Source organism: Talpa europaea (genome assembly GCF_964194135.1).
Source record: "Talpa europaea genome assembly, chromosome: 10".
NCBI lineage: Eukaryota > Metazoa > Chordata > Mammalia > Eulipotyphla > Talpidae > Talpa > Talpa europaea.
The window spans coordinates 88428443-88453009 of NC_140077.1; the positions used below are offsets into that span (position 1 = coordinate 88428443).

Genomic DNA, 24567 nt, shown 5'->3' on the forward strand with positions numbered 1-24567 from the left:
ATCCCTTAAGCAATAGTTAACAAGAGCTGCCCCTGCCTGCTCCTCCATTGAGAAGCCTGGGTGTCAGAAACCAGACAGTGAAGACAGAGCCTGGGAAATTTGCATCTGCAGTGCACCTGATTATAGGAGATATTACTATGGTGATGATTCTTCCCTAAACATTAAAAGATCACTTTTATGTGATGGTGGTGCTCTACCTGTTCAGCCCCAGTCACATGCTCCATGTTGACCACAACTGTGACTGTCCCTCAGCCCTGTTAAAGGGCAGGGAGAGTGGTTTTAAATAGATTCTGCCATCCTCTGCATCAAGACATAAAATATAAGACCTTTAATGGAAAGGATCTTTAATACAATTAGTGTGCAATACAGAAAAGACAAAGAATATAGTTTTCAAAGCAAGCACCCAAAGTTACCTATCCCCTAATGGGTAAAATTTCAGCCAAACAAGATTTGCCGAAAATTTGCCATAAATCTAAAGCACTGCCAGCAGGGACCCATAGAAAAGGGTCTGAAACAGTAAGACAAGTTTGGGAGGAAAAGAGCAAAATCAAGATAAAAACTGCCATTGTTATTCTCCCCACGGATCTCTCACCCACATCTGTTTCAACATCTGTGTCTACCAGTCCAGGGCCAAGAAGCAAGTGCAGTTTCTGCAAGTCTCTCTGTTCCTCTGCCTTCTTCAGCTCACCTTCTTGATCTCCATCCTACTTCCTTCTCCAGTCACCTCTCTAGCTTCTTCTCCTCCCTGCTCAGCTCCACCCTCCCTTGGGTGGGGCAGAAAACCTGGAACCATCCTGTTACAGCCCCACGAACAGCCACCCAGAAGCTTTTTTAACAAGATTCTGCAGAGGTCCAAGTAAAGAGTGAATGGTAGGGGGAAGACTTACCTCTCTACCAGTCAGAACGTGTCTTGCCAATTTCACTTTGGCAAAATTGCCCTTCCCTATTGTTTTCTGTAAACGGTAATTTCCAATGTGAGGCTGTTCATCTGTTGCTGACGTGATGGAGTTTCTACACCGCGGGATGTTCTGTCTGCTACTTGATTTGGTAGGCTGGACATGTGGCTCGGTGTACCCATCCACAGATGTATGCTAAGAAAAAATTGCAAGATTTCAATATTAATTAAATTATTAAGTGGACTGTGGTTATTTTTGATGATACTTCACCGTTGATGAAAATATATTGTTCCACAAGATTTTAAAGTCTTAGCAATCATTTGTAATTTCTACTTGATTTCAGTTAGCTTCTTTTGTAAGAAGATTATAACCACTTAAAAGAAAACATTCTGCCTCACTTTAGGTATATGCCTTTAATTAAGAAATATAAACAGATAGCCTGGAGCCCCAAACACCATGACCCCTCTGTTGGTGTTCCCCTTCAGGCTGAGTTGACCACACCAGCCAGGACTGCATCATTAACAGGGCAGAGGCAAGAACACTGACCTCATCATTCTGTTTCTCTAAACTAGCACAGCTACTTGTGTCCACTCTTTCATCTGCTGTACATGTAACCTGGCTGTGTACTTCAGGTCAATCTCTAGTCCATTTCTGCCTGGAACCATGCCTCGTGCCTACTGCATCCCATCCCTCCTCACTGCTATTCTTGAAGAAACGAGGTCACTTTACCTCATTGTCTCCCACTGGCCCGTCCCTGCAATGAGCTGATTCCACTCACCTGCGGGCTTATTAGCACATGGATCCCGGGTGAAACTGCCAAATTAACTATCTCACCAGCTATGATTATTATGACTCTTGTCTAGTTTTGTCAGCACTCTGACATCCATAGAACTTCCAGCAGTTTTTATGAAAACATAGAATCATACATGATAAATATAAAATTTTTTGGTGCACCAGCCCCAAGCTAGTCATCAAGAAACCATGCTATGTGTCAGCTTGCTCCCTAAAACTTCCATCATCCCACAAGAAGGGCTTGTCCAGGCTGAGGGAGAGACGCAGAGCGGAGCCCTGCTCAGCTGAGAACAGGTTAAATCAAATAGGCCTCCCCAACTGACCCTCTGCCTGTAGAGAAATAAAATATTCTTGTTTGTGTAAGCCAGGAGGGGTGGATTTGTTACACAGCAACATCAGCTGGCATACAAAACTACCAGTGTATTTCCATTAAAAGGCAAATGGAAGAGAACCATTTAGGAGATTCTCATCAGGTATTCAAATTCTAGTAAAGTCTGCAAAAAAAAAAAAAAAAAAAAAGAAGGAAATGAAAGAGGAGATATAATCAATTCCCTAAGGAGAAACTCTTGATCAGGAATATGGTGAAACAGAGGGGTCAACAAACATTTTCTGCAAAAAGTCAATGTAGGGTAAATGGAAGCTGCTTTATCTGCTGTTTTATCTGCCCTTCTGCCATTAGCATCTATGATCAACACCTGTTGTCTTATATGCATGCCTGATGATGGCACCTGGACTGTCATGTGGGTGTGCATAAGTGGGCACACCTGAGCCGAGAGACTGAGGCTATAAGGGCAGCATCACATGGGACAGCTCAAAGCAGCAGAGGACCATGTCGCAGAGTGCTTTGGAGAGCGGTGGAGAGCATCAGAGAGCAGCTAAAAGGAGAGAGCATATACGGGTTCGCAGGGGGGCCCAAGTTGTTGTCTCCCTGCTGGCTTGTTTCCCCTAACCTGTGAAGATGATACCAGGGTGCCAAGGCTCTCTTTTAAGCTGCCTGAACCGACGGTGAACCTACCTGACCTGGGATGGTTGCAAAACAGTCAGATAGCAAAAATCTTAGGCTTTGGAGGTGTTTACTGTCTCTGCTACCTATCCATATATTTTTCAGTCTTTTAAAAATTCAAGAACATTTCTTAGCTCAGCACCAAACAAAACACACCAAAAAGTTGGGTCTGGCCCATGAGGCAGTTGGCTGACCCCTGGCCTAATGTACCACATCGTGGGGTGCATGATTACATTGTCTCTGGCTGATCTGACCAAGAGAGGAGGAGATTCTAGGAAAGCCAGGGATATAAGGCTGTGTCTGAACTTGAAGAGCATAGGAGAGGAGACAGAGTTCTGATTCCTTCCCGGCCCTCCTCTTATACTGGGAGGTTGGTATATTCTCCCAAATGCTAACTCTTGACATTGGTCACGATCATTTCATGAGCCATTCAACTTATACAGGGTGTATTTATATGAGGCTTAATTAATAAATTTTATTAGTATAAATAAATATAATTAATAATGCTTAAAAAATAGGAGATAAGGCACCACCCAAATTCTCCCCCCATACACCTCAGGTCTGCCACGGCACCATGAGGGCACATGGGCTTCCCTTGAGAGAACACTGAACAACGGCACAGGGAAGCTGATCTCCTGCCTAACTCTCAAGGAGGAAACCTGGCAAGAACAGACTTGGCTCAAGCTGCATGAAAGTGAGTTTCACGGTGAACAAGCTCAGCCTTCAGGCTACTAATGTAAGAAATGACAGGGCAGTCAGAACGTCTGTATGTTTTCGTCCCCAGTTTTAACCAAAAGGACCAGTTCTGGTCCTGTTGCTGTCCGTCTGTCAGCAGTAGGGCTGGAATCCCCAAACTCTGCACAGCAACGGCAGCAGGACCCCACAGCCAGCCCGAGTGTGGGGCGCAAAGTGCCGCAGGTGATGTTTCCACAGGCTCTTCCCATGGACGCCGGACTCCAGCTCCCCAGTAACAACAGGGTGTGCCCTGCCTTTAATGCCAAGTTCATGTCCTCAACCTGGCCCATGACCCTTCAAGTGCCTGTTTTCTTATCTATAAAATGGAGCTATTAATAAATCCATTTCAGGAATGCACTGAGGATGAGATAAAAGAACCTATGTAAAAGGCGAAAGATTTATGCGATCTGAAGAGAAACCAGAGTGTAGGGTAAAGAAAATATCAGGCTTTTCTGCCCTTCCGCCATCAGGATAGATGATGGATCCTTGTCCTGAATGCATGCCTGATGGCGGGCACCTGGAATAGGTTGTGGGCATAGGTAGATGGGATTCAGCTGAGCTAAGACTGTGCTTTTTAAGGGCGGCGTCACGGGGGGACGCCAGCAGCACCGGTAGCAGCAGTAGAAGCCCAAGCAGAAGCCGAAAGAGAAGCCGAGAAGCAGCAGAACGAACGCTAGAGAGCCCAGATAGAGTGAAGACTTGCTGGGGGCTGGGAGGCCTGCCAGCCTCCCAGCCCCCCAGCCAGCACCCCTGCCTGCCATATGCCTGGTGAACCCCAAATAAAAAACCTGCAAAACTACTGAGGACTCTGACTCCTCCTTTACCCGGTCTGCATGGGATCAGAAAACCTGCACCGCGTCCAGTCCTGCCTTTACACAGAGTATATCTAGAAAACTTAAATAAGGGACCAGGAAAATGAATTACTATAAGAAAGTGAAAATTGGGCCTCCCCGGTGGCGCAGCGGTTGAGCGCTGGGTTGCGAAGCTGCCCGCGGCCTCTGTGGCACCGGTTCAATCCCCGGCTGCTCCCCGGCCACCAGAGGAGGGTCCCACATGGCGCGCAGACCTCTCCTGCCGCCCACTGCTCCCCTCAGCAGTGTACCTCGGTCCTTCTGCCTGCTCTGCTCCCCGCTCTGGCTCTGGTGAATTCTCTCACCCTCCCGCGCTTCTGACTGTACCCAGTGCATGTATAGACAAACAAACAAACAAACAAACAAACAAATAAATAAATATGCCTCTATTAAAAAAAAAAAGTGAAAATCAAAATCAACAAAAAACTATGAACCAGAGACACTTTATGGGGGGTAGGGGGCAGGAGGGGAGGGATTGGGGTCCAAATAAGGGGGTTGCAATTGTATGGGGAATATAAAAATAAATTATAAAAAAAAAGAACCTATGTAAAGGTGCTTAGAACAATAGTGACGCGCACTGTACGTCAGTGTGTGTTAATGAAACCCACACAAAGAAATGAAAAAAAAAAAGCCCCCTCCTAGGCCATGTAACCAATCCCAAATCTCTGACACGTCCATGGGTGTCTGAGGCCTGTCACCACTCTTGGGACCAATTTCTGGATCAATCAGTGTTCTTGTCTATAAGCAACGGAAACCAACTCAGGCTAATTCAAACAGAAATGGATCTTTTTTTAAGTCTATGGGAAGCCTCAAAAAATCCTCAAGAATGAATCTTGTATTCTAGTGGAAAGATGAGAATGTGCAAAGAACCAAACAAACCAATCACACTTGGTAATACAGGTGTAGGGTAAAAAAGTTATCAGGCTTTTTCTGCCACTAGTGTGGATGCCCAGGCCAAGGGGTGTGGCCACGAGGCACCTGCACCCATGATTGTGGGCACCTGGGCCCAGGGAGCATGGGAGTGTGTGTGTGCAAGTGTGGGCACCTGTGGGGAGAGGCCAGGAATACAAAGGGCAGCGTCACTCTGAGACGGGACTATAGCCGCAGGGACGATGCTGAGGCAAGACTACCAGAAGACACGAGACTGAGAACATAAGGGAAAGAGCAAAAATTCATGGGGCGCTGGGAGTCTGCCTGCCTCCCACCCCATCTGCCGGGCCCATGCCTGCCCCACTGCCTGGTGTGCCTGTGCACCTGGTTCCCAGAGAGGGCCTTAAAGACCTGTGAAAAACCACCGAGGGCTCTGGGACTCTCCTTTATCCGTTTCCCTGAATGGACAGTGAAACTGCCCCAAAACAGGCTAAAAAGGAACAAGGAGATGTGACAAGAGGGGCTGGAGTGAGTGCTCCTTGATGTAATGGATGACATTTGAGTTGCACCTAAAAGAAGACAAGGGCCTCAACAAGTAGGGGGGACAGCAATCCAGGCAGAAGAATGAACGAACAGAAAAATCTCAAGGTGGGATCATGCTTCATTTGTAGAAGAAGAAAATAGTAACTTAAATGGACCATCTCTTTGAAAGGCCTACATCTGATAGTACTTTAAACTACAACATTCAGACTGTTACATATCTAAAAGCCCATGCATTTGACAAACTAAGCCATATTTAAAAGGCAAGAGAAGGCACAGCTTGGCTAACAGGATATAAATGAAGCAATGCATGAACAAGACGATGATAATGAAGAAAATCTCCTGTAAGCCAAATCTCTATTTCATAACCTAATTTCATAGTGAGTGGAGGTTTCTCTTTTCCCTGAAGCAAACAACTTTTAAATCAAAAGAAAACCTGGCTGGGAGTAGGATTTCTCTTTTCATAATTTTTTGCTATATGAGAATAGCAGTATCTTAGTTATCCTGAAGGAAAGCAGTGATAAAAACTATCATTTCTTGGACCCTTATGTACTAGCAGCTGTATTAGATGCTTCCCTGTGCTATTCTCCTAATCTCTAATAACACTATAGAAGCCACATGGCTCCGGCTTACAGAGGACAATTATGGCCAGGGGTCATGTGCCACTGGAGTCTGACCCTGTTGTTAATGTGGATTTCATTTTAATATTAACTAAAGTACATGCTTATATCTCCATGTCCTCCCTCTGGATTAAAAAAAAAAACCCACAAAACTATTGGACATAATTGTATGCTATTCCTCACACTGATGGTGCAAATGGTCATCCAGAAAGTTAACAACTCCCAAAGTAATACTGACCACTCCAGCAACACAGTAGAAAGAAAACTGGCAGTCATTTTATTGAAACCACACAGGAAGCAGAGTTAGCTAAAGGGTGGAATTTTGTGGGAACAGGGGTGTTCATACTATTTTTAAAAAGAGGATGGATTATACTCTCAGTGCAAGTAAAAGGAAAACTTCATAGTGTCTAATTTTGCTTAAGCTCTTTAATTCACAGAACTATTTCTGACTTTGTTGTTAGCATCAGAAAGTAGCCCACAAACTACAAAGTTCAGGCAACTGAATGTGGTTCACAAAACACAGAGAAGCTGGCACTTCAAAAGTCAAGCAGGCACTGAGCCTCCACGAGGCTGGCACTGTGTTCAGACCACAGGTAAATACACCCCAAAATTGGGGCCCAACTGCAAGGGGTAGGCTCAGGTGCCTCCATGTATCAGTTATTTTTTTCAAAGCAAGGGAGGTTTTCATCCACATGTTGCCTCACTAGTTTGCAAAGGCTTGTTTTCATTATTATTGCTACCCATCAACTATTGTCAAATCAGGTATTAAAAAGGACAAGTACTGCACCTTCCCACAGCAGAATTAGAAACAGCAGGGTAGGAAGCGCACCCACGCGCTGTCACAATGAAGCGGAAAACACCCAGCTAGCAAAGTCATCAAGGTAACTCCAAAGCCTCTCGTTTCATCTCATGTTTTGAACTTCACTTGCCATGTCACTATTCAGTGATTCATTTAACCAACAAAAATTTACCATGACCTATTATAAGCTAAGCACGATCTCACATGCTGGGGAATTGAGAAAGAAACTTAACAGAAAAAAGCCTCCTCATTTTAACAGAGGGAAAGAGAAGGATGATAAACATGCAAACCAGTATGTAAGTGTCGGCTAGTGGTCCTTGTGCAAAAAGAGATGTTGGGCAAGATAAGAGACTAGAAAGGGTGGCCATGGATGGTCTCTGAGGGGACACTTGAGAAAAGGCCTGAGGAAATGAAGGAGTCGAGAGATCTGGACTAGAGAGAATTAGTCTGTGATTACTTGATACTCACCCACCCCTTTGAAACATCTACGTTGAAAAATGAAATAACATTTATACGTTGGGGCCTCCCGGGTGTGTGTATACACACAAGCACACCCAAAACCTACTGAGCTTGCTCATGAGAACATTTTATCAAGTTGAGGATATCTATTATCTAACCACAACGAATGAGCAAACATGTACCAGAGAACAAAGAAAGGCTGTCAATTCTCAAAATAGATTTGGGTTTTCTCCTTGAAAAGCTAATAATGACTGAAAGGGATACTAAAAAGAGGAAAACAAACTCTCTACAAATTGCCCCTCAGTGGACACATTCAGTTCACCCTTCTCTGCTATGGTTATGATTCTATGTACACCATAGTTTGTTTTGTTTTGTTTTTATCTGTAATTTTATTTTATTTATTTATTTTTTTAAATAATAGATTTTATTTTTATGTACACCATAGTTTTGATACTGTTTTGATACTCTGTTTGATACATAGTTTTGATACTATGATACTATGTACACCGTACTATGTACACATAGTTTTGATGATGCATCAAAACATACTCTACTATTTAAGGAAATAGCCACTGAGTCTGCATGGTGAGTCCATCCCCGAGATGTCACGTCATGTATTAGACCTGAAAGTAGGGCAGCTTTCCCAGACTCTAGAATAGGTCACTTCTGCTGCCTCCACTGCCCTGGGTCAGCTGCACTTAGCACCAGCACAGGGACAGCAAGCTAAACACAAAGGCCATATTGCTACTCCTCAAGATCATTTTCAAAAAGGAATATAGGGAATATTCATCCAGTCACAGACGAATGATTTGTATCTGACTAAACCTATCAGCAGATAAAAATATAATCTCTTGACAAACTATTAAAAATAAATGTTTGAAGACTCCAAAGCGCCACAAAAAGCAAGCCAAAAAGACGGAGGGAGGCTGATCCTTGTAAAAAGGGGACCAAATACGATGAAACTTGCAATTTTAGTTTCCACCAAAAGAAAAATCCTTAATGATCAATTGCAGTGTTAAAGAATCACTTAGTGAGCTCTTAACTGGTCCTTTCATATTCAGCTTAGACATCACCTCCCAGGAAAAGACAGACATCATATCAGAGCTTCTGCTCCTCCCTCAATTCAGCTGGCTACTAACAGAAAGCTCAGTCCTGTGTCACTGCTCCAGATTCAGGCTACCAGAGCCAATCAGGATTAAAGTCTTTGAGCCCTCCCTCTCCTCCCTTCATCCTCCTAATGTAACACAAACATATTTTCAGTTAGAAGTATTGTGTTTACATGCTTATGACTTGTAAACACTAACTCAATGGAAGTTTCCATTCAACTTCCTTTTCTGTCAGTGTCACTAGGGTATAGCATACAATGTAACACAATTGAGATGTAAAACAATCACTCCCTAAAGTTCCCAGGTTCTTTTGCTGCCAGAGCCCTCTCACTGATCTCCTTGTTGTCACTATCCTTTTCTCTTTTCTAGAATGTTGGGTAAATAGATACAGCCATACAGACTCATGGATGTGACTTCCTTCATTTAGCAGACTGATTTTAAGATTTCGTCCATGCGGTCACATGTCCCATGAGTTCATTCCATTTTGTCCTTTGGCACTCCAGTGCACAGAATTATCGCAATGTGTCAGTGGGTATTTTTCCAGTTTTTACTATTAGGAATAAAAGCTTCCATGAACATTTCTGGCCACACATTTTCATTTCTCTGGGTTAGCCATCAAGATGTGGAACTGCTGGGTCATAAGATACATTTATTCTTATTAAATTATTAGTTTTCTCCTGAAGTTAATAAATGTATCTATTTTCTTCCATTTGCTTCATTTTCTCAGCACCTATGGGAAAAGCTCCACCCTGAGCCCTCTCCTTTCCCTGATCCCTAAATTGGATCTCGTAATGTCTGCAGTTAAGTGTAGTTAGATGACTAAGCGTCGACCATAACATCTAAGTACAGCGTGAGTCTCCAGAAACGTCACTTAAGAAGCACCAGACAAAAGCCTCTCCTTCTGCTCATTTCTTGGCCTTTGACTGCTTCTTCTTGTGGGAGTCCCTTCCTCAGAATGCTTCCTGAAGTCTAGAAGCCTAGAGCAGCTTCTGACAAAACTGGCATTCAACAACTATTTGCATGTGCACAGAAGGGGGAAAAAAAGCTGACTTCAGGCTTACGGGATCCCCAATAAGATGGCCTGAAACTGATTATGTAAACTGCAAATTAACAGAAGGGAAAAAAGCAACTGGGGAAAAGAACAACCAAAACAACAAAAGGCAAAAAGAATCAGGGGAGCAGGATCAAAAATAAAAGAGATGGGTCGGGTAAATAGAAAACAAAACAGGGCATGGCAGAAACAAATCCAAAGTCACCACAACAAATGTAAAAGATTAAACTTACATTTAAAAGAAAGATATTCCCCCAAATGGTGTTTTTTTTTAAATAAATTTTATTTTTATATTCCCCATATAATTGCAATCCCCTTATTTTGACCCCAATCCCTCCCCTCCCCGCCCCCCACCACCCATAGAGTGTCTTTGGTTCATAGTTGTTTGTTGATTTTGATTTTCACTTTCTTACAGTTATTCATTTTCCTGGTCCCTTATTTAAGTTTTCTAGATTCCTGCTATGAGTGAGACCATCCGGTATTTTTCTTTTTCTTTCTGGCTTATTTCGCTGAGCATGATCCCCTCCAGCGCCATCCATGTTGCTGCAAATTGCATGTGTTTATCTTTTTTGAATGCTGAGTAATATTCCATGGTGTATATGTACCACATCTTCTTGATCCAGTCATCTATTTTTGGGCATTTGGGCTGTTTCCAAAGCTTAGCTATTGTAAACAGTGCTGCTATAAACATAGGGGTGCAGGTGTTCTTTGGAATTGATGTTTCTGTGTCCTTTGGGTAAATACCTAGGAGTGGAATTGCTGGATCATATGGAAGCTCTATGTTCAGTAGGTCAAGAAATCTCCACACAGCTCTCCATAGTGGTTGGACCAGTTTGCACTCCCACCAACAGTGCAGGAGAGTTCCTTTTTCTCCACATCCTCGCCAACATTTGTTGTTGCTAGTTTTTTTAATATGTGCCATTCTCACTGGTGTTAGATGGTATCTCATGGTAGTTTTAATTTGAATTTCCCTGATTACAAGTGATGTTGAACATTTTTTCATATGCCTGTTAGCCACCAAATGGTCTTTTCTTGAATACAAATGGTGTCTGACAATGACAGTAAATGTTAGGTGAGATTCTATATAAAAGTGAACAAAAGATATAAGCAGAGAGCTCGCACAGAGAAAGGAAACAGAGTGGCTCCTGAACAAAGATGAAAGAGATGCCCCCCTTGAGGGAAGGTGTCTAGTGCAGGGCTGGGTCCCCGCCCTGGCTCCCTGAGCTGCCAGGACAGGCTCCAGATACCTGTAACCCCAAACCAGAAAGAATGGGTATCAAAGTGAATCAACGAACACAGATGACTGTTGAGTATTAGAAGAGTTTTGGGTTTTTATTTAGTAGTCTGGTGATGTTACTGTGGCCAGAAATATGCCACAGCAACTTCGCTCTTCATTAGCATCAGCCAGACTATGGTCCAGTGGGTTACATAATGTGTCCTCTTGACAGTGACAACATTAAGCGAGCACTCAGTGCATATTCCTCTGCTCAATGTTACATGTCATCTTCCAAAATCCTTACCCACCAACATAAGTAGGTCTCACAAGATGTTAAATGAGAAAAAGAACAACACAGTAGTACAGCATGTGTCAACTACATACCCTTGCACATAAAAGCTGAAGGTGGACCTGAAGGGGCCCATGATCTAATGACAGTGGAGGCCAGGGGAGAAGAAGTGGGGAACACAGGGGATGTGGCTGGGCACAGAAGGCCAGCATTTGTACAACTTCACTGCTTAAAAGAAATACAAAATGAAGTCTAGAAGCAAATAACAGACTTCTTTGCTGTTAGTACTAGATGGTAGGAAGATGGTTGTTCCACTTTTCTTCTGATTTTTCTGTACTTTAAAAACCTTCTCAAAAAAAGTAAATAACTGAATTGGAGATGAAAAAGACAAAATACAAAGCACTCACTCTGACAGACATGACTGTGAAAGAGAACAGGCAAAGCCAGAAGTTTGAGGGGACTATTGGGTCACAAGGATTTTTTAAGATGGGATTCAAAGCTGAGGTTTTTAAACGCTGAGTCATGATCAGCTCATGGGTTGTGAAATCAATGTAGCGGGTCTGTTGTGTATTTTTAATGGACTCTCTGGTGAAAAGAGTTAACACAGCAGGCTTGAGTATGCTTTCCTTAGACAATCCTGCTTGCAGGTTCACTCATCACTGACGTAAGGGCATTTAGCTGATAAACATTATAATGATTTCAAACACCATGAGTAACCTTCTGGGCCTAAATTGCCTGTGTAAACTGTGGTGTGTGCTGAACACTGCCTGTCATCTGGGAGTTGAGGATTTTGGTACATGCTAGCAGAGGGCGCCTCTGGGACCAGCCTCCAGTACAACCTTGGACAGAGTCTCTGAAGAACCTCCCTGAAGGACACATCATACTGGTGGCTGTTGCTGGGGAAGATTAAGGCTAATAAAAGGTTTATTTACAAGGGAAGGGGAAATGTGGAAATAAATAACTAAGGGAGAAAAAGAGGGAGATAAATTCATAAATGCATACTACCCGTTCCACTGACCTGGAATACCAATGACCTGCCGAGAGCTGGCAAAAAGCCAAGCGCCATGAGGCCAAGAGGGTGACCCCAGCTCACATGGCTGGTTATAAACCCAAACAAAAAAACATGGCTGCATAACTCTGCCCTCAGGTCCTCACAACTCTCCCTTTGGTGACAGTGGGATTTGTAGTTCCCAGTGTCTTGATGGAGTGGGGGTGGAGTCCACAAAGCCTGTATGGAGTTTGCTCAGGACATCCCTTCCCCCTAACATTATCTGGAATTTTATGTTGATTAATACTGCCATTCCTGGGCCTCCCGGTGGCGCAGCGGGTTGCTCACAGCACTGTGAAGCTGTCCACAGCCTCTGCAGCATGGGTTCAATTCCTGGCTGGCCAGGGAGATTCCCACATGGTGTGGAGGACCTCTCCTATCGCAACCCGCTGCTCCCCTCAGCAGTGTATTGTAGTCCAACTACCTATTCTGCTCCCCACTCTGTCTCTGGTGAATCCTCTCACCCCCCAGTGCCTCTGGCCTGTACCCCAGCTAAGCTATTGTATAAATAAAAAATCTTTAAAAATAAAAAAAATGTAAAAAAATACTGCCATTCCTAATTTTGTCTGGTATAACCTTTCCAATCTTTGTTTTACATTTTCTTTTAGGTCTGTGTCATGGTAAAGGTGGCACACCTGGGTTTCACTGGAGGACACAAGGTAAAAATTTATTGGAGTGCCTTTTAAACTGGCTTAAGCTGTTTTGTTCACTGTGATTAATGACATATTTGGGCTTATTTCTGCATTTTGTTTTGGTTTTAAGTGGTTTTCTTTTTTCTTCATTTTTCTTACATTCATTGGATTTTCTTGGTTCCTTTTTTTCTCATCTAGTGACTTGGAAGCTCTATCTCCTGTTTCTATTCTCCAGTTTATTTCTGAATTTTTATTTTCTCTCAGTTATTTTTAAAATGTTATAGGTAAAAGTCAAGGTGCAGTAGAAAAGTGGTAAATGAGGAAGACGGGGAAGATATGCCCTTGAGGCATTTGACTCTGAAGCAGAGGCAACACATGGTAACTGAAGGGTAAATGGAAGTGATCAGGTTTTTCTGCCCTCCTGGCATTAGCATCAATGATCAATACCTGTGGTCTGACACGCATGCCTGGTGGCAGCACCTGGAGTGTGGCGTGGGCCTGCGTAAATGGGCACACCTGGGTCTGGAGGCTGAGCATATAAGGGAGGCGACACAAGGAGGTGCAGCCCCAGAGAACAGAAAGTGGAGGCAGAGGACAGACACATGGTGGCAGAGGACTGCGCAGCGGGGTGCAGAAGAGACCAGAGAAGAGACCACGAGAGCAGCCAGAGAGCCCAGAGAGAGTGAGGATTTGCTGGGGAATTGGAGGCCTGCCAGCCTCCTGGTCCCCAGGCCTCCCTGACTGCCCTGCACCTGGCTGCCTCACTACAAATAGTATAGAAAGATCATTAAAAGCCTGAAAAAATTCTTCACTGAGGGACTCCAGGACTCTCCTTTACGGGTCTGCCCGGATCCACAGAAAACCTGCTCCATGCTTTACTGGCACTACAGTGACTAAAATGACGCACCTGGCATTTCCATCCTGTTCTGATGTAACGTCACTTCAATAAGAAAAGATCTTCAAGGAGAATGTGTTACCCAAGGATTTTTATAACCAACCAAATTAGGCTGCACTATAAATTACTCTTCAACTACAGATAGTCTTGAACATGGAGGAATTTGGGGAATAACCACTCTATGAATCTGTCCTTCAAGAAACTAATAGGGAATGAAATGTTGATCAACTAAGAAAGAATGTCATCAACTGGGGAAATTACAGGGGAAATGTAAGCCACACACAATGAAAACATTTTCTGTAAACTAAAGCTACAATAACTCTACATGTTAGAGTCATGTCCTGACAATATATAAGAAATGTAAGTAACAAATGCTGGTGAAGGGAGAGAGAAAGTAGATGAAAGTCAGAATAAGTTAACTGATGGCTATAGCTGTGATAACTGGGAGTCAAAAAACACTCCCCAAAGCTGACAAACCAAGTGTTAAAATAAGCATTTTTAAATTTAAAAAAAAGAAGAGGGGGACTGTGACAAATGGAAGAGAAAAAGGGGTGCAGCTGTTTTAAGATGGGAGAGGCCTGAGTATTCTTAAATCCCAAGGGAAGGATTCAGTGGGGAGAGAAAGGCCACAGAGCTGAGAGAAGGAACAGATAAACAGAGTTCCTGGGAAGGTGGAAAGTGAGACGATCTCGAGCACAGTGGAGAGATGGCCCCGATGCAGGGAGAAAGACTTCTCTTCTAGAACAAGCAGAAAGGAAGAGAAACGAGGTCTAACTGAGAATGGTGCTGACAGCTGACAGCAGGGCACCCAGGGAGCCCCAGTCTGCCGTCTCTTCCTTTCCCTGTGTGGCTGGAGGGAAGGTCACCTGCTAAGAGTGCAGAGGCCACGGGTGTGCAGGCTAGGAGAGAGCTGAAACCATGTCTGTAGAGGAGGAAAAGTGCCAGCCTGACAGTCTAGGTAAGTTGGGTGACTGGATTCACAGTGGCCCTCTTCTGTGCAGGGGAGTCATCTGTCTCAGCAATACTCAAATGCCCACGGACGGGTCCTGAGAGAGCAGATGAGAGTTTACCCTGACCTGGAATTTGTCAAACAGGTACCAATCAAGAGAAAGCAGCAAAACAAACTAGGTTATTGGGGAGTTATTGAAATGATGGATCATTTAATCTAAGCTAGATACTGAAGGACGTGAACACAAAAAGTAGCAGGTGGATAAGAAGAGAGGCAAATATACTGGGGGATGCCAGAGATCAGAGAATACTTCTGGACTAAGAAGGTTGAGCAAGTATCTGTGGGCAGGGGTGTGTGACTGGACTAGGAAGCAGAAAGGTCAAGCCCCAGGTGCCCCCAGTACCAGAGAGTTTGTTAAAATCACGAACTGCTTTGCACTGCTTTCAGATTCCTTAAAACATGTGCCTGTTGTATTTTTAAAATACTTTAAAGAATTGCATTTAACTTTGTATTTGTATTATTATAAATTATTTTTCATTATCATTTTCACCAGGCACTTTACTAATGGTAATTTCATACATCCCTACATCTCTTTTAGTTTGCAATTTTTTTTCAGATAGGTATATAGGTGATACATTTTCTGAATCCTTGCAGATAATTTTTCTTTAACCTCACACAGAAACAATAACTCAGCTGGATACAGAACAAGTACAAAGGGAAAATCTTCAACTTATTTCTGGACTTGTTCTATCCCATGAATGGCTGAACAACGAAAGAGGAAGTACTACAAAATTTTTATAAAAGTTTGCCTAAGAATAGGCCCAAATATACAGGAGAATTAGTGACATATCAATGTCAATGTTAGAATTTCATATCAATAGGGAAATATAATAGATTATTCAACAAAAGATAGTGTAACAACTAGAAAAGAATTAAATGGATCTGTAAGAGGGATGCATCACTCCTACCAATGTGAAAAAAAACAACAACTAAAAGGTAAAAGCACCATAAATGTAAGTACTAGAAATAATAAATGATAGGCTAGCAACTGTTTTATGGTCTCCACATGAGATATCTTCCTAAAGATGGCCCACGGTGCACTGGTGGTGGGAAAACAACAGGGATGACACCCGAGGGGAGAAATCAAATAATATCCAAAACCAACAATAATGTAAGAAAATTAATTAATTTTAAAAAAAGAAACACCTTCCTAAATATGACACACAACAGAAGCCATAAAAAAATTGGTTAAATCTGACATTTTAACATTAAAAACAAAATTGGATGGCTTTTAAAAACTCTCATGTGAAAGTAAAAAGATAAATAATAAACTGAGAAATAAACACCTGTAACACATGGCAGGTAAATAAATAATATTTTAATATTAAATAAAATCTTTGTCAAATCAATAGAATGAGCAAAGGGTATGCATGGATAGACCACAAAAAGGTTATCTATGTTACTTTTAAGCACCTGAACAGATATGCAATCACAGTAAATAAAATACAAATTAAAGTTACAATGAAATACTATTTTTCATTTATCAGATTAGCAAAGATTAGAGTTCATCAGCAGTGGTTGGAAAAGCCATAGTAGAAATAGGCATACTCAGATGTCATATGTCAGAGTTAAAGGCTAATACAAATTTTACAAATCAAGGAGTTTGGCAATAGCTATCAAATAAATCCCTACAATCATTGGACTAGAGGTTTTACTTATAGTAAATTATTCTACAGACATAGCCACACATGAGCATAACTATGAATGCATACAATGATATATACTGCAGCACTTTTTGTAATAGCAAAAAATAAACTAGCATAAATATGCATCAATAAGGAACTGGTTAAATATCCTATGCTCTTTGCAAATGTATGTGTGTGTGTGTGTTTACACAAGCATGCGTGGCCTCCGTATGCTTGGATAAGCTTAGAATTTACCTCCAAATAAATTCTCTCAGATACCTATTTGGCCAAATCCCTCTCCACTCAAGTCTATTCCCCAAAGTCACCCTTTCAGTTAGGCTAATTCTGACTTATCTGGCACCACATTCCCCCAGCTCTACTTATTTAATATTTACTAGCTTTCTCTTTCTGCCTGCCCCCCCCAAAAAAGCAGATACTCATTTACTTTATTTACTGTTGTATCTCAAGTGCCTGAGAAAGTGCAAACTTCAAGAGTACAAAAGCGATTCAAAGAAAATAATTTAACAAAACTAAATATATCGATCATATCAAGATGCACAAGTGGGTTATTTGAAATTGCCTATTCAAAAGAAATAAACTTTTTCACTGGGGAAGCACTGTATCAATTCACCTATATGTTGCCTGGTAGGTAGGAAAACAACTGGAGTGCTGTGGATAGACAAGATAATAAAGAAGATGCCATCGGTGATACTGCGGCAGTATCTGTGATATGGCAGGTTTGGTTCCAAACACCACAATAAAGGGAATGTGGTGACAAAGTGAGTCACACAGCCGTCTTGGTCTCCCAGGGCATACAGAATTTGTATCTATGCCTTACTGTGGTCTGCAAAGTGTGCTACAGAGTATGTCCACAAAAAAAAAAAAAAAAAAAAAAAAAAGAATACTTTATTGCTGAAAAGGACTAACTTCCATCCAAGCCTTTACTGCATCATAATCTCTTTGCCATAATCCTCCAATCTGTTAACAGGTATCATCTAAGAAGCATGAGAAAGCAAAGTGTGACAAAGCAAGGTGGTCCTGGACTTCAGAGAAGTTCATCTTTGGTTTTTGAGTATACAATCTTAAAGATGAAAAAGACAAGATTACTTCAGGAATAAGAAGAGGCCACTAAACTTCAATTTAGCCAACTTTGAGAACCTACAATTGCTGTAAGAATACACATAATTATAAGAAGACCCAAGGGTAGTAGGAAAAATGAACACACAGTTGTGACATAAGACAGTTAAGACAAGTACATTTGGGGCTCCTTCCCATCAGCTAGAGGTTTTCCCAACATGAAAGAGATATTCCCAGGCCCCAAGTTGTGACTGGCAGGTCCTCTTTCACCGATATGGGACCTAGTTGGGTTATGGAAAAGAATTTGCATATATGGGGGCTTTTATCTATCCATCCATGATCATTATAATTAAATAATTAACTATGCATTTCCAGAGGGCAGAAAAGCCTGATTAGTTTATCTCACATCAAACAAAACAGCTTGTACAAGGTACCAGCTTCCTCCAGGCTGTGGCAGGAATGAATATCCAGAAGTGCACTGCCCTTTGACAGCATAGTCTCTAAAGTTCATGAGGTTAGACAGAGCCTTTGGTTAAACAGATTCATTCACTTCATTCACCAAGAAGTTACAGACCAAAAAAACATTTTAAAATTCTAAAATACTTGTATTGAATAAAAATCAGAGAAGAGAAAAAAATTAAATCTACAGGTGACTTAAAAGTCATTTGATAATGTTTCCTACTTTTAGTTTGTCCCTCACCAAACTAAAGTCTTTAATAAGTAACCATGCAATCAGGCGACCTGCAACCCTCTTCTCTGCTGCTATCCTCTAGGAGAAGTGCTGGTTCACAATGAAGCTGCCAAAAAAGAAGACAGCATGGTGAAGGAAAGTTCTCAATCTGTATAAATTGGATACCAGGTTTTTAAAGCAGAAAAATGGTTCTATGCCCATGAAAAATGATCTGATGATTCATTTCTGTAGACTTTAGCACAGTCTGAGGAATGGGTCTGCAGCCATGCAGCCGGGCTGAGAACGCCTCTGTTGCTTGTCCACTGTGGGCCACCGGGAATCCTTGACCTTGGGTGCTCCTATGCCAGCTTGCAGGCACATGGTGAGGCACAGAGCTCCGCTGTCCCTTCTCCCACCTGCAGAAAGGGGTGGTCTGTGACGCCCTGCCCCTTCTTCCACAAGAGCCTCTGCAGCTTCTAACTCTTTTCCTCCCATTACTCACTACCTAAAATTATGGTTTTCTAAACTCACTTGTTTTCATGACTTCCCCTCTAAGACTAAAAATCTTGTCTTATTTGCCTCTATACCCCAGGTACTAGTGGGAATCTAATAAATAACTGTTGAGTGAGTGGATGATATACAGCGTGGTGAGAGGTACATTGTGAGCATTCAGTAAAGACAGTCATTCTTCTTCAGATAATTAATGAAGGTAAATAATCCAGGCTTCTGTGTTATCTCTTTAAAGAATTTTCTTGATTGCCTTCACAGGTTTTATTTACTATTCACCGAAATCAAGAACTACAGTCTATCGTATGCTTTCACAATGCATACAAACATCAAATCATTACACTGTAGCCTTAAAATTAAAAAAATAAAAAAGGTTATAGGCCAAATATACTGTAATTAAAAAAAGGAGGGGGAAAGAATTGTGTTAATTTACTGCTCGAAAGGATCTCTCTTTCCACACCCAGCTGCTATTGGGATGGGTTATTTCATGTAGTCCATCTCAGGCAGTGACTGAACACCACACTATGAGCCACCTGCTGTCAACATCTCAATGTCGACATCAGGCCATGAAATGGTCTCATGTTAGTGTCTGCTTCCAGCCAAGCTCCCCACTTAAACTCAGTACTAGGAGGGATATGGAAATGGCCAGAATGTTACTGGGTTGGGAGAAGTGATCAATTGAGGGGGATCCCAACCATTCTACAGAAATCTTCATTAATGACATGGTTCTATGTGAATTTTGAAATTTGTTAGTTCATTCTAGCTAAAAATTCTAACTTAGCTATTATTTTTGTTGATATTCGTATCAAAGTAAATGAAGGTTTATCAAAGTAAACCAGCTTCCATATTTCTAAAATATTCCCAAATAGAAGGAAGTTTACACAGGTCCTCGGCAAATCTGTGTGTATGTGTTATGTATGTGTATGTGTGTAAATGGATGTACACATTAGTGGAGGATGGCCAAGCTAAATGCTCTCTCTTAAAACAACCATCCTTTATTTGCAGGTCTTGTCCTGCTGGCTTGGTGTTAAGCTAGCCTTTCTTGAAAGTACGTTAATAGTGCATGGTGAGTTTAAATATATTACCGCTGACGAGCACTCTTCTGTCCCTGTGACTGTTGTTACTTTGGAAGTCATATTTTCTTTTTGTAATTCACATTTTCTACTTCTATTTTTTTTCTATTCAGATTTGCTATTTTGAGTTTGTGATTTACTAGGTGTGAATTTCTTTTCATCTATTCTGCTAAGTACCAAGGATGCGTCAATCTGAAGGCATATATCGCTTTAATTTCAGAAAACTCTCAGCCATCACCTTTTCAGATTTTGCCTCTCAATAATTTCCTCTATTATCTCTTTCTGGAATATCTATTAAATGCATGTTGTACTTTTTCACTTTATGTTCCACATTTCCTAATTGCTCTTTAATATTTTTAATGTCTCTATGATTCATTCTAAATCATTTTCTCATATCTATATTCCAAAGCATCAAAGCATCTTGGACTACGTATAATCTGCTCCTAACTATTCTATTGAGCTTTCAATTTTAAAAACCATGTATTTCGCTTCTAGATTTTCTATTTAGCTCTTTACTAATCAGCTTATTTCTTTTCACTCTTTCGATAAGGTTTTTATTCCTGTCCTTAAAAAAAAAGTTTAAAAAAATTCATGTTTTCATTTATTTCAGATTGTTCCATTATTCCACTTTGGGGGTGGTATTTGGTTTTTTTGCATTTATTAACTCTCAACAAAGAGGTTAGTTCTCTCATGAAATCTATAATTTGTGTGCGTGTGTGTGTGTGTGAGACAGTCTTCTGAGCTCCCGGTTTTATAAGTAATTTTAAGTACTTTTTTAGTTGTTTCTACCAGAGCCTACGATAGTCATCAAATTGTTTTTATGTTAATTTATTTACTTGGTGGTTCTATTCTACACCCAGCATAGAGTTGGAGTTTTTATTTCCTTAGAGTAATTTTTTCCCCACTTAAATTTAAGACATTAGGTAGATGGCAAGTTTCCTTGTCAACTCATCTAATCAAGGAAAGCGTTTTTCCTAGTGTTCTTGGCACTGAGGAGAAGCTATCCAGGCTTGGAGCTTCATACAGGAGGCTCATTTCCAGTTCCCCAGCACAGGTGGTGTTGATGCCACATCTCCTGTCCCCATTAGGACACCGGAACCACATTTCCCAATGCTCACTGACACCAGATCCAAAAGCCCTGAGGACTGTAACATTGCTGGCTTGTGCTCAGCATTCTGGCTTAGATTTCTCTTCATTCCTGCCTCCTTTAAAGCTCAGTCATGTAGTTAATAAACTGGAAAAAAATTACATTTAAGCCTATCAATGTGTCTGTAGTAAGAAGGGGAGAATCACATATTAATTCAGTCCGCCATAGTATTGGTGCCCCCTCTTTTTTGAGTTATTCATTTTCTCTAGCTGAATTTACTAAGTCATGTGGCTTCAATACTATTTATACCATGTGACTCCCAAATCCTTATCTCCAAATGGGTGCCCTCCTTGAATTTTAGACAAATTTCTGCCAAAAGACCTATACACCCAATATATGTGCATGTATATTTTATATATTTTTAATTCCTAAAACAAGAACAAAAAGACAACCAACCCAATTTTAAAAATAGGCAAAAGACACCAACTTACACATCACTAATGAATACATACAAATGATCAAGAAACACGCTAAAAATTACACATCACTAGTCAGTAGGAAAATGTAAACTGGAAATCCCAATGAGACACCACATACACCCACTGGAGTGTGGTGAAAGTGCCGGGCAGCCAGAAGTTTCACCCACTGCTGCTGCAAGTGTCAAATGTGGCTTGACTACTTTAAAAAGTATTTTGTCAGTTTCTTATAATGTTATAAATATCCCTTTGGCACAATCACATTTCACTCCCACATTTCCCCAAAAGAAATGAAAATATAAATCCAAAAAGTCTTGTATAATAATGTTCAGCTTTATTCCTACAAACCTGAATGAGAAACCAAATGTTGAGGAGTAAGAAGAGTGTTGCCTAATTGGGGGAGTGTGTTGATAAGAAAAGGCAAAAGGAAACTTTTTTTTTTAACATTTTAAAAGGTCAGGTTTATTAGTAAAAGGAGAAAGGCACCTGCATAGTCACGGGTGGGCAGGAGAGCTGCATTTTGGCAGATGGGAACTTTCCAGGATAGTAATGGAAATGTGCTTCACCTTGCTTGGGGGTAACATGCTTTTATCAAAACTCATTGAACTATATTCCCTCCCCAAATCTGTGCATTTCACTGTATGTAAATGTCACCTCAATTTAAAACAATTGCCCATCAACCTTTTTCTTGTGGCTTAATTGGTTTTTATGTGATCGTTAGATGCTTAAACACAAAGGAGAGCAAACACCACACCAAAGTTAACTAGACATATACACTGAACTATGCTAAATATACATGTAATAAAAGTGTACAGCTTTTTAAACATTTTTTAGCGGGGATGGAGGGGGAAGACTATGTTCAGTGGCATTTCATTTACCAACACCACTGCTTTGAACTCTTTCCAAACTTCATAGATAAAAACATCTCCTGTGTGTTATCTATACAAACTGTATGATAACATAACCTTGCAAGAGCAGCTTTCAAAAACTGCAAGCATCTAAATGCTCATCACTAGTTGACTTTGATCAAAAAGAGTTCAAACAGCAGCAATCAGGAATATGCTCATCACGTGTTGGTCACTGTCATATTTTACTCCTGGCAAAGCTGCAGTGTTTTACGCCTCCCAGGCACTCCAGGCACATTAACTCTGTAGCAACAGTGTCCTGGACTTGTCCACAGCCATACTCAGGGTCTCTGATCTTAGCTATTCCAAATGGGTCGTTAAACGACGGAAGCAGCTGTTATGACCGTATATAAGCCAGATCAGCTTGAAAAGCTGTGGTCAATAATAGTAAAAACAACTTCTCTGTATCAGCATCACTGCATGGTCTTGTGGGGTAATCTGAGCTAAGCTGCAATGTCGCCCCCAGATACCTGTCCCCCGTGGCTCTGAGTATACAGGCCAGAGAAATCTGTGCAAGATTTGGAAGGCAGAATGTTATGTTCTGGTGCTTTTACAGCTCACACTGCCACTTGAATCAAAATACAGTAGCAGCCCCTCAAATAATTCCCAGACTAGACTTTGTTCAAAGATCCAGAGCCCCTTCAAGACTAGATCCTTGAAGAAAGACAATTCTATATACCCCTTAATGAAAATTGTAAATATTCCTCCTGGTTTTCCCCCAAAGAGAGCTGCAGAATTTTCTAGAGCAACTATGTACTGGAGATGTGGAGGGGAAACATCCAAACAGGCTCCAAACTAATCTCTCAAGACCCCAAACTCCTCTGCGGGTCCCCAGTCTGAGCAGGGGCTCAAGGAAATCAGACAAATGATGAACTTTGGGACTAGGCAAATATCACAGTAGAACTGGTGGGCTCGAGGTATGTCCTGCAGTTATGTGTCCAGTTCTGGAGCACCCATACTCAGCAGCACCATCCCAGGAACGTCACATGGATTCCCTGGCCTACAAGTCAGTACAAGTGTCACTATCTGGGAAAGGCAGGCGGAAGCCAGGGGAACTATGTGGTGATAACAGAGCAATTCACCAAAACACCACCACCTCCTGGAGGGAATGCAGCAGTCAGTACCACCATGAAGATGCAGGAGGACTGTGTCCACCACAGCTACACCCAACTCACCTACCTGGTCTGCGAAGAAGACAGAGAAACTTCAGAAAATGACAGCAAGTTATCAAATTTTAATCAACTGGTAATTCTGGTTGCAGCTTCTATTCCCGACTGGGCTCCTTGGGGGCGGGAAGTCAACATCTCTGGTACCTCTATGCAGCTACTAAGCTATGAAAGCCCCTCTCTCTATACTTGTTAGCAACAAACATCAGAAATAGTTTGCTGCTTTAGTTCACGGTGCTACTGCAGGATGCTCTCAACCCCAGCCTTGCGCCATCATCTAGTGCAGGGGTTCTGAAGCTCTGCACTCCAGGCGCTTGGGGCAAGATAATACTTGGTCACGGGGCACCATCATGTATACCACAGAGTCCTCAGCAACATCCCAGCATCTACTCACAACATGCTGGCACCACCCAGGCCCCCACTTGTAATAACCAAAAATATCTCCAGGCATTGCCAAATGTCCTCTAAGATGCAAAACTACCCTGGTTGAGAACCCGACCTATAATCCACAGGGACCTACCACCCTTTCCTGCCACCAGACATTACACAGGTCCACCACGTGGGTATTATGCTGCTGGACATGCTGAGCAGGAAGTAACAACTACTCGAGACACCCCAATGAGATACCCGTGTACTAGAAGGCAGGAAACAACTCCCACAATAGTTCAGGTCCTGCCTTCTCAGTAGAATTTCTAGCCTAAAGTCTGGGACGCAAGAACAAATTTCTGTATCTGGTCTCTCTTCCCCTTAAGAAAGCGGCACATGTGTGGATATTAGGACAGCATACATTTTGTTACAGTAACAGGTGATCTGAAAGCCTGTGGTTTTTTATGAGGCCCAGAAAAATAAGGCTATGCGACAGATGTGGCTGTTGGCTGCTCTGACACCGGAACCCAAAGCTTCCTGGCCTCAAAGTCTTAGAGGCCCAGGGATGAGGTCCTAAGCCTCTGGCTGGCCATTGATATGAGTCCCACTGCAGACTTTCAAGACATTGGAGCCATATTCCACCATCCTCCGCAGGTCACAATACTCTTTTGGGGATACAATTTCTGGCTTGCTATTCGGACCCAGCAGAGACTAAGCAGTTGAATGCAGGCTACCAAGTCACCACTCAACTTGGGCTTCCCATTGTGACTTGGGTGTTGAATGATTCAGCAAGCCAAAAAGTTG

At 41.9% G+C, this 24567-nt stretch overlaps 1 protein-coding gene across 4 annotated transcripts in view; it reads right to left on the reverse strand.

The window, feature by feature from the left end:
- Window positions 1-24567, reverse strand: part of MARK1 (microtubule affinity regulating kinase 1) — a gene marked incomplete at both ends in the record, with an annotated part of 87264 nt that overhangs the window by 42856 nt on the left and 19841 nt on the right. For all 4 annotated transcript variants that reach the window (XM_084246157.1, XM_084246156.1, XM_084246155.1 and 1 more), the window contains one exon: window positions 888-1091. In XM_084246157.1, the coding sequence (XP_084102283.1) occupies window positions 888-1091 (204 nt within the window). The remainder of the gene's footprint in view (window positions 1-887; window positions 1092-24567) is intronic.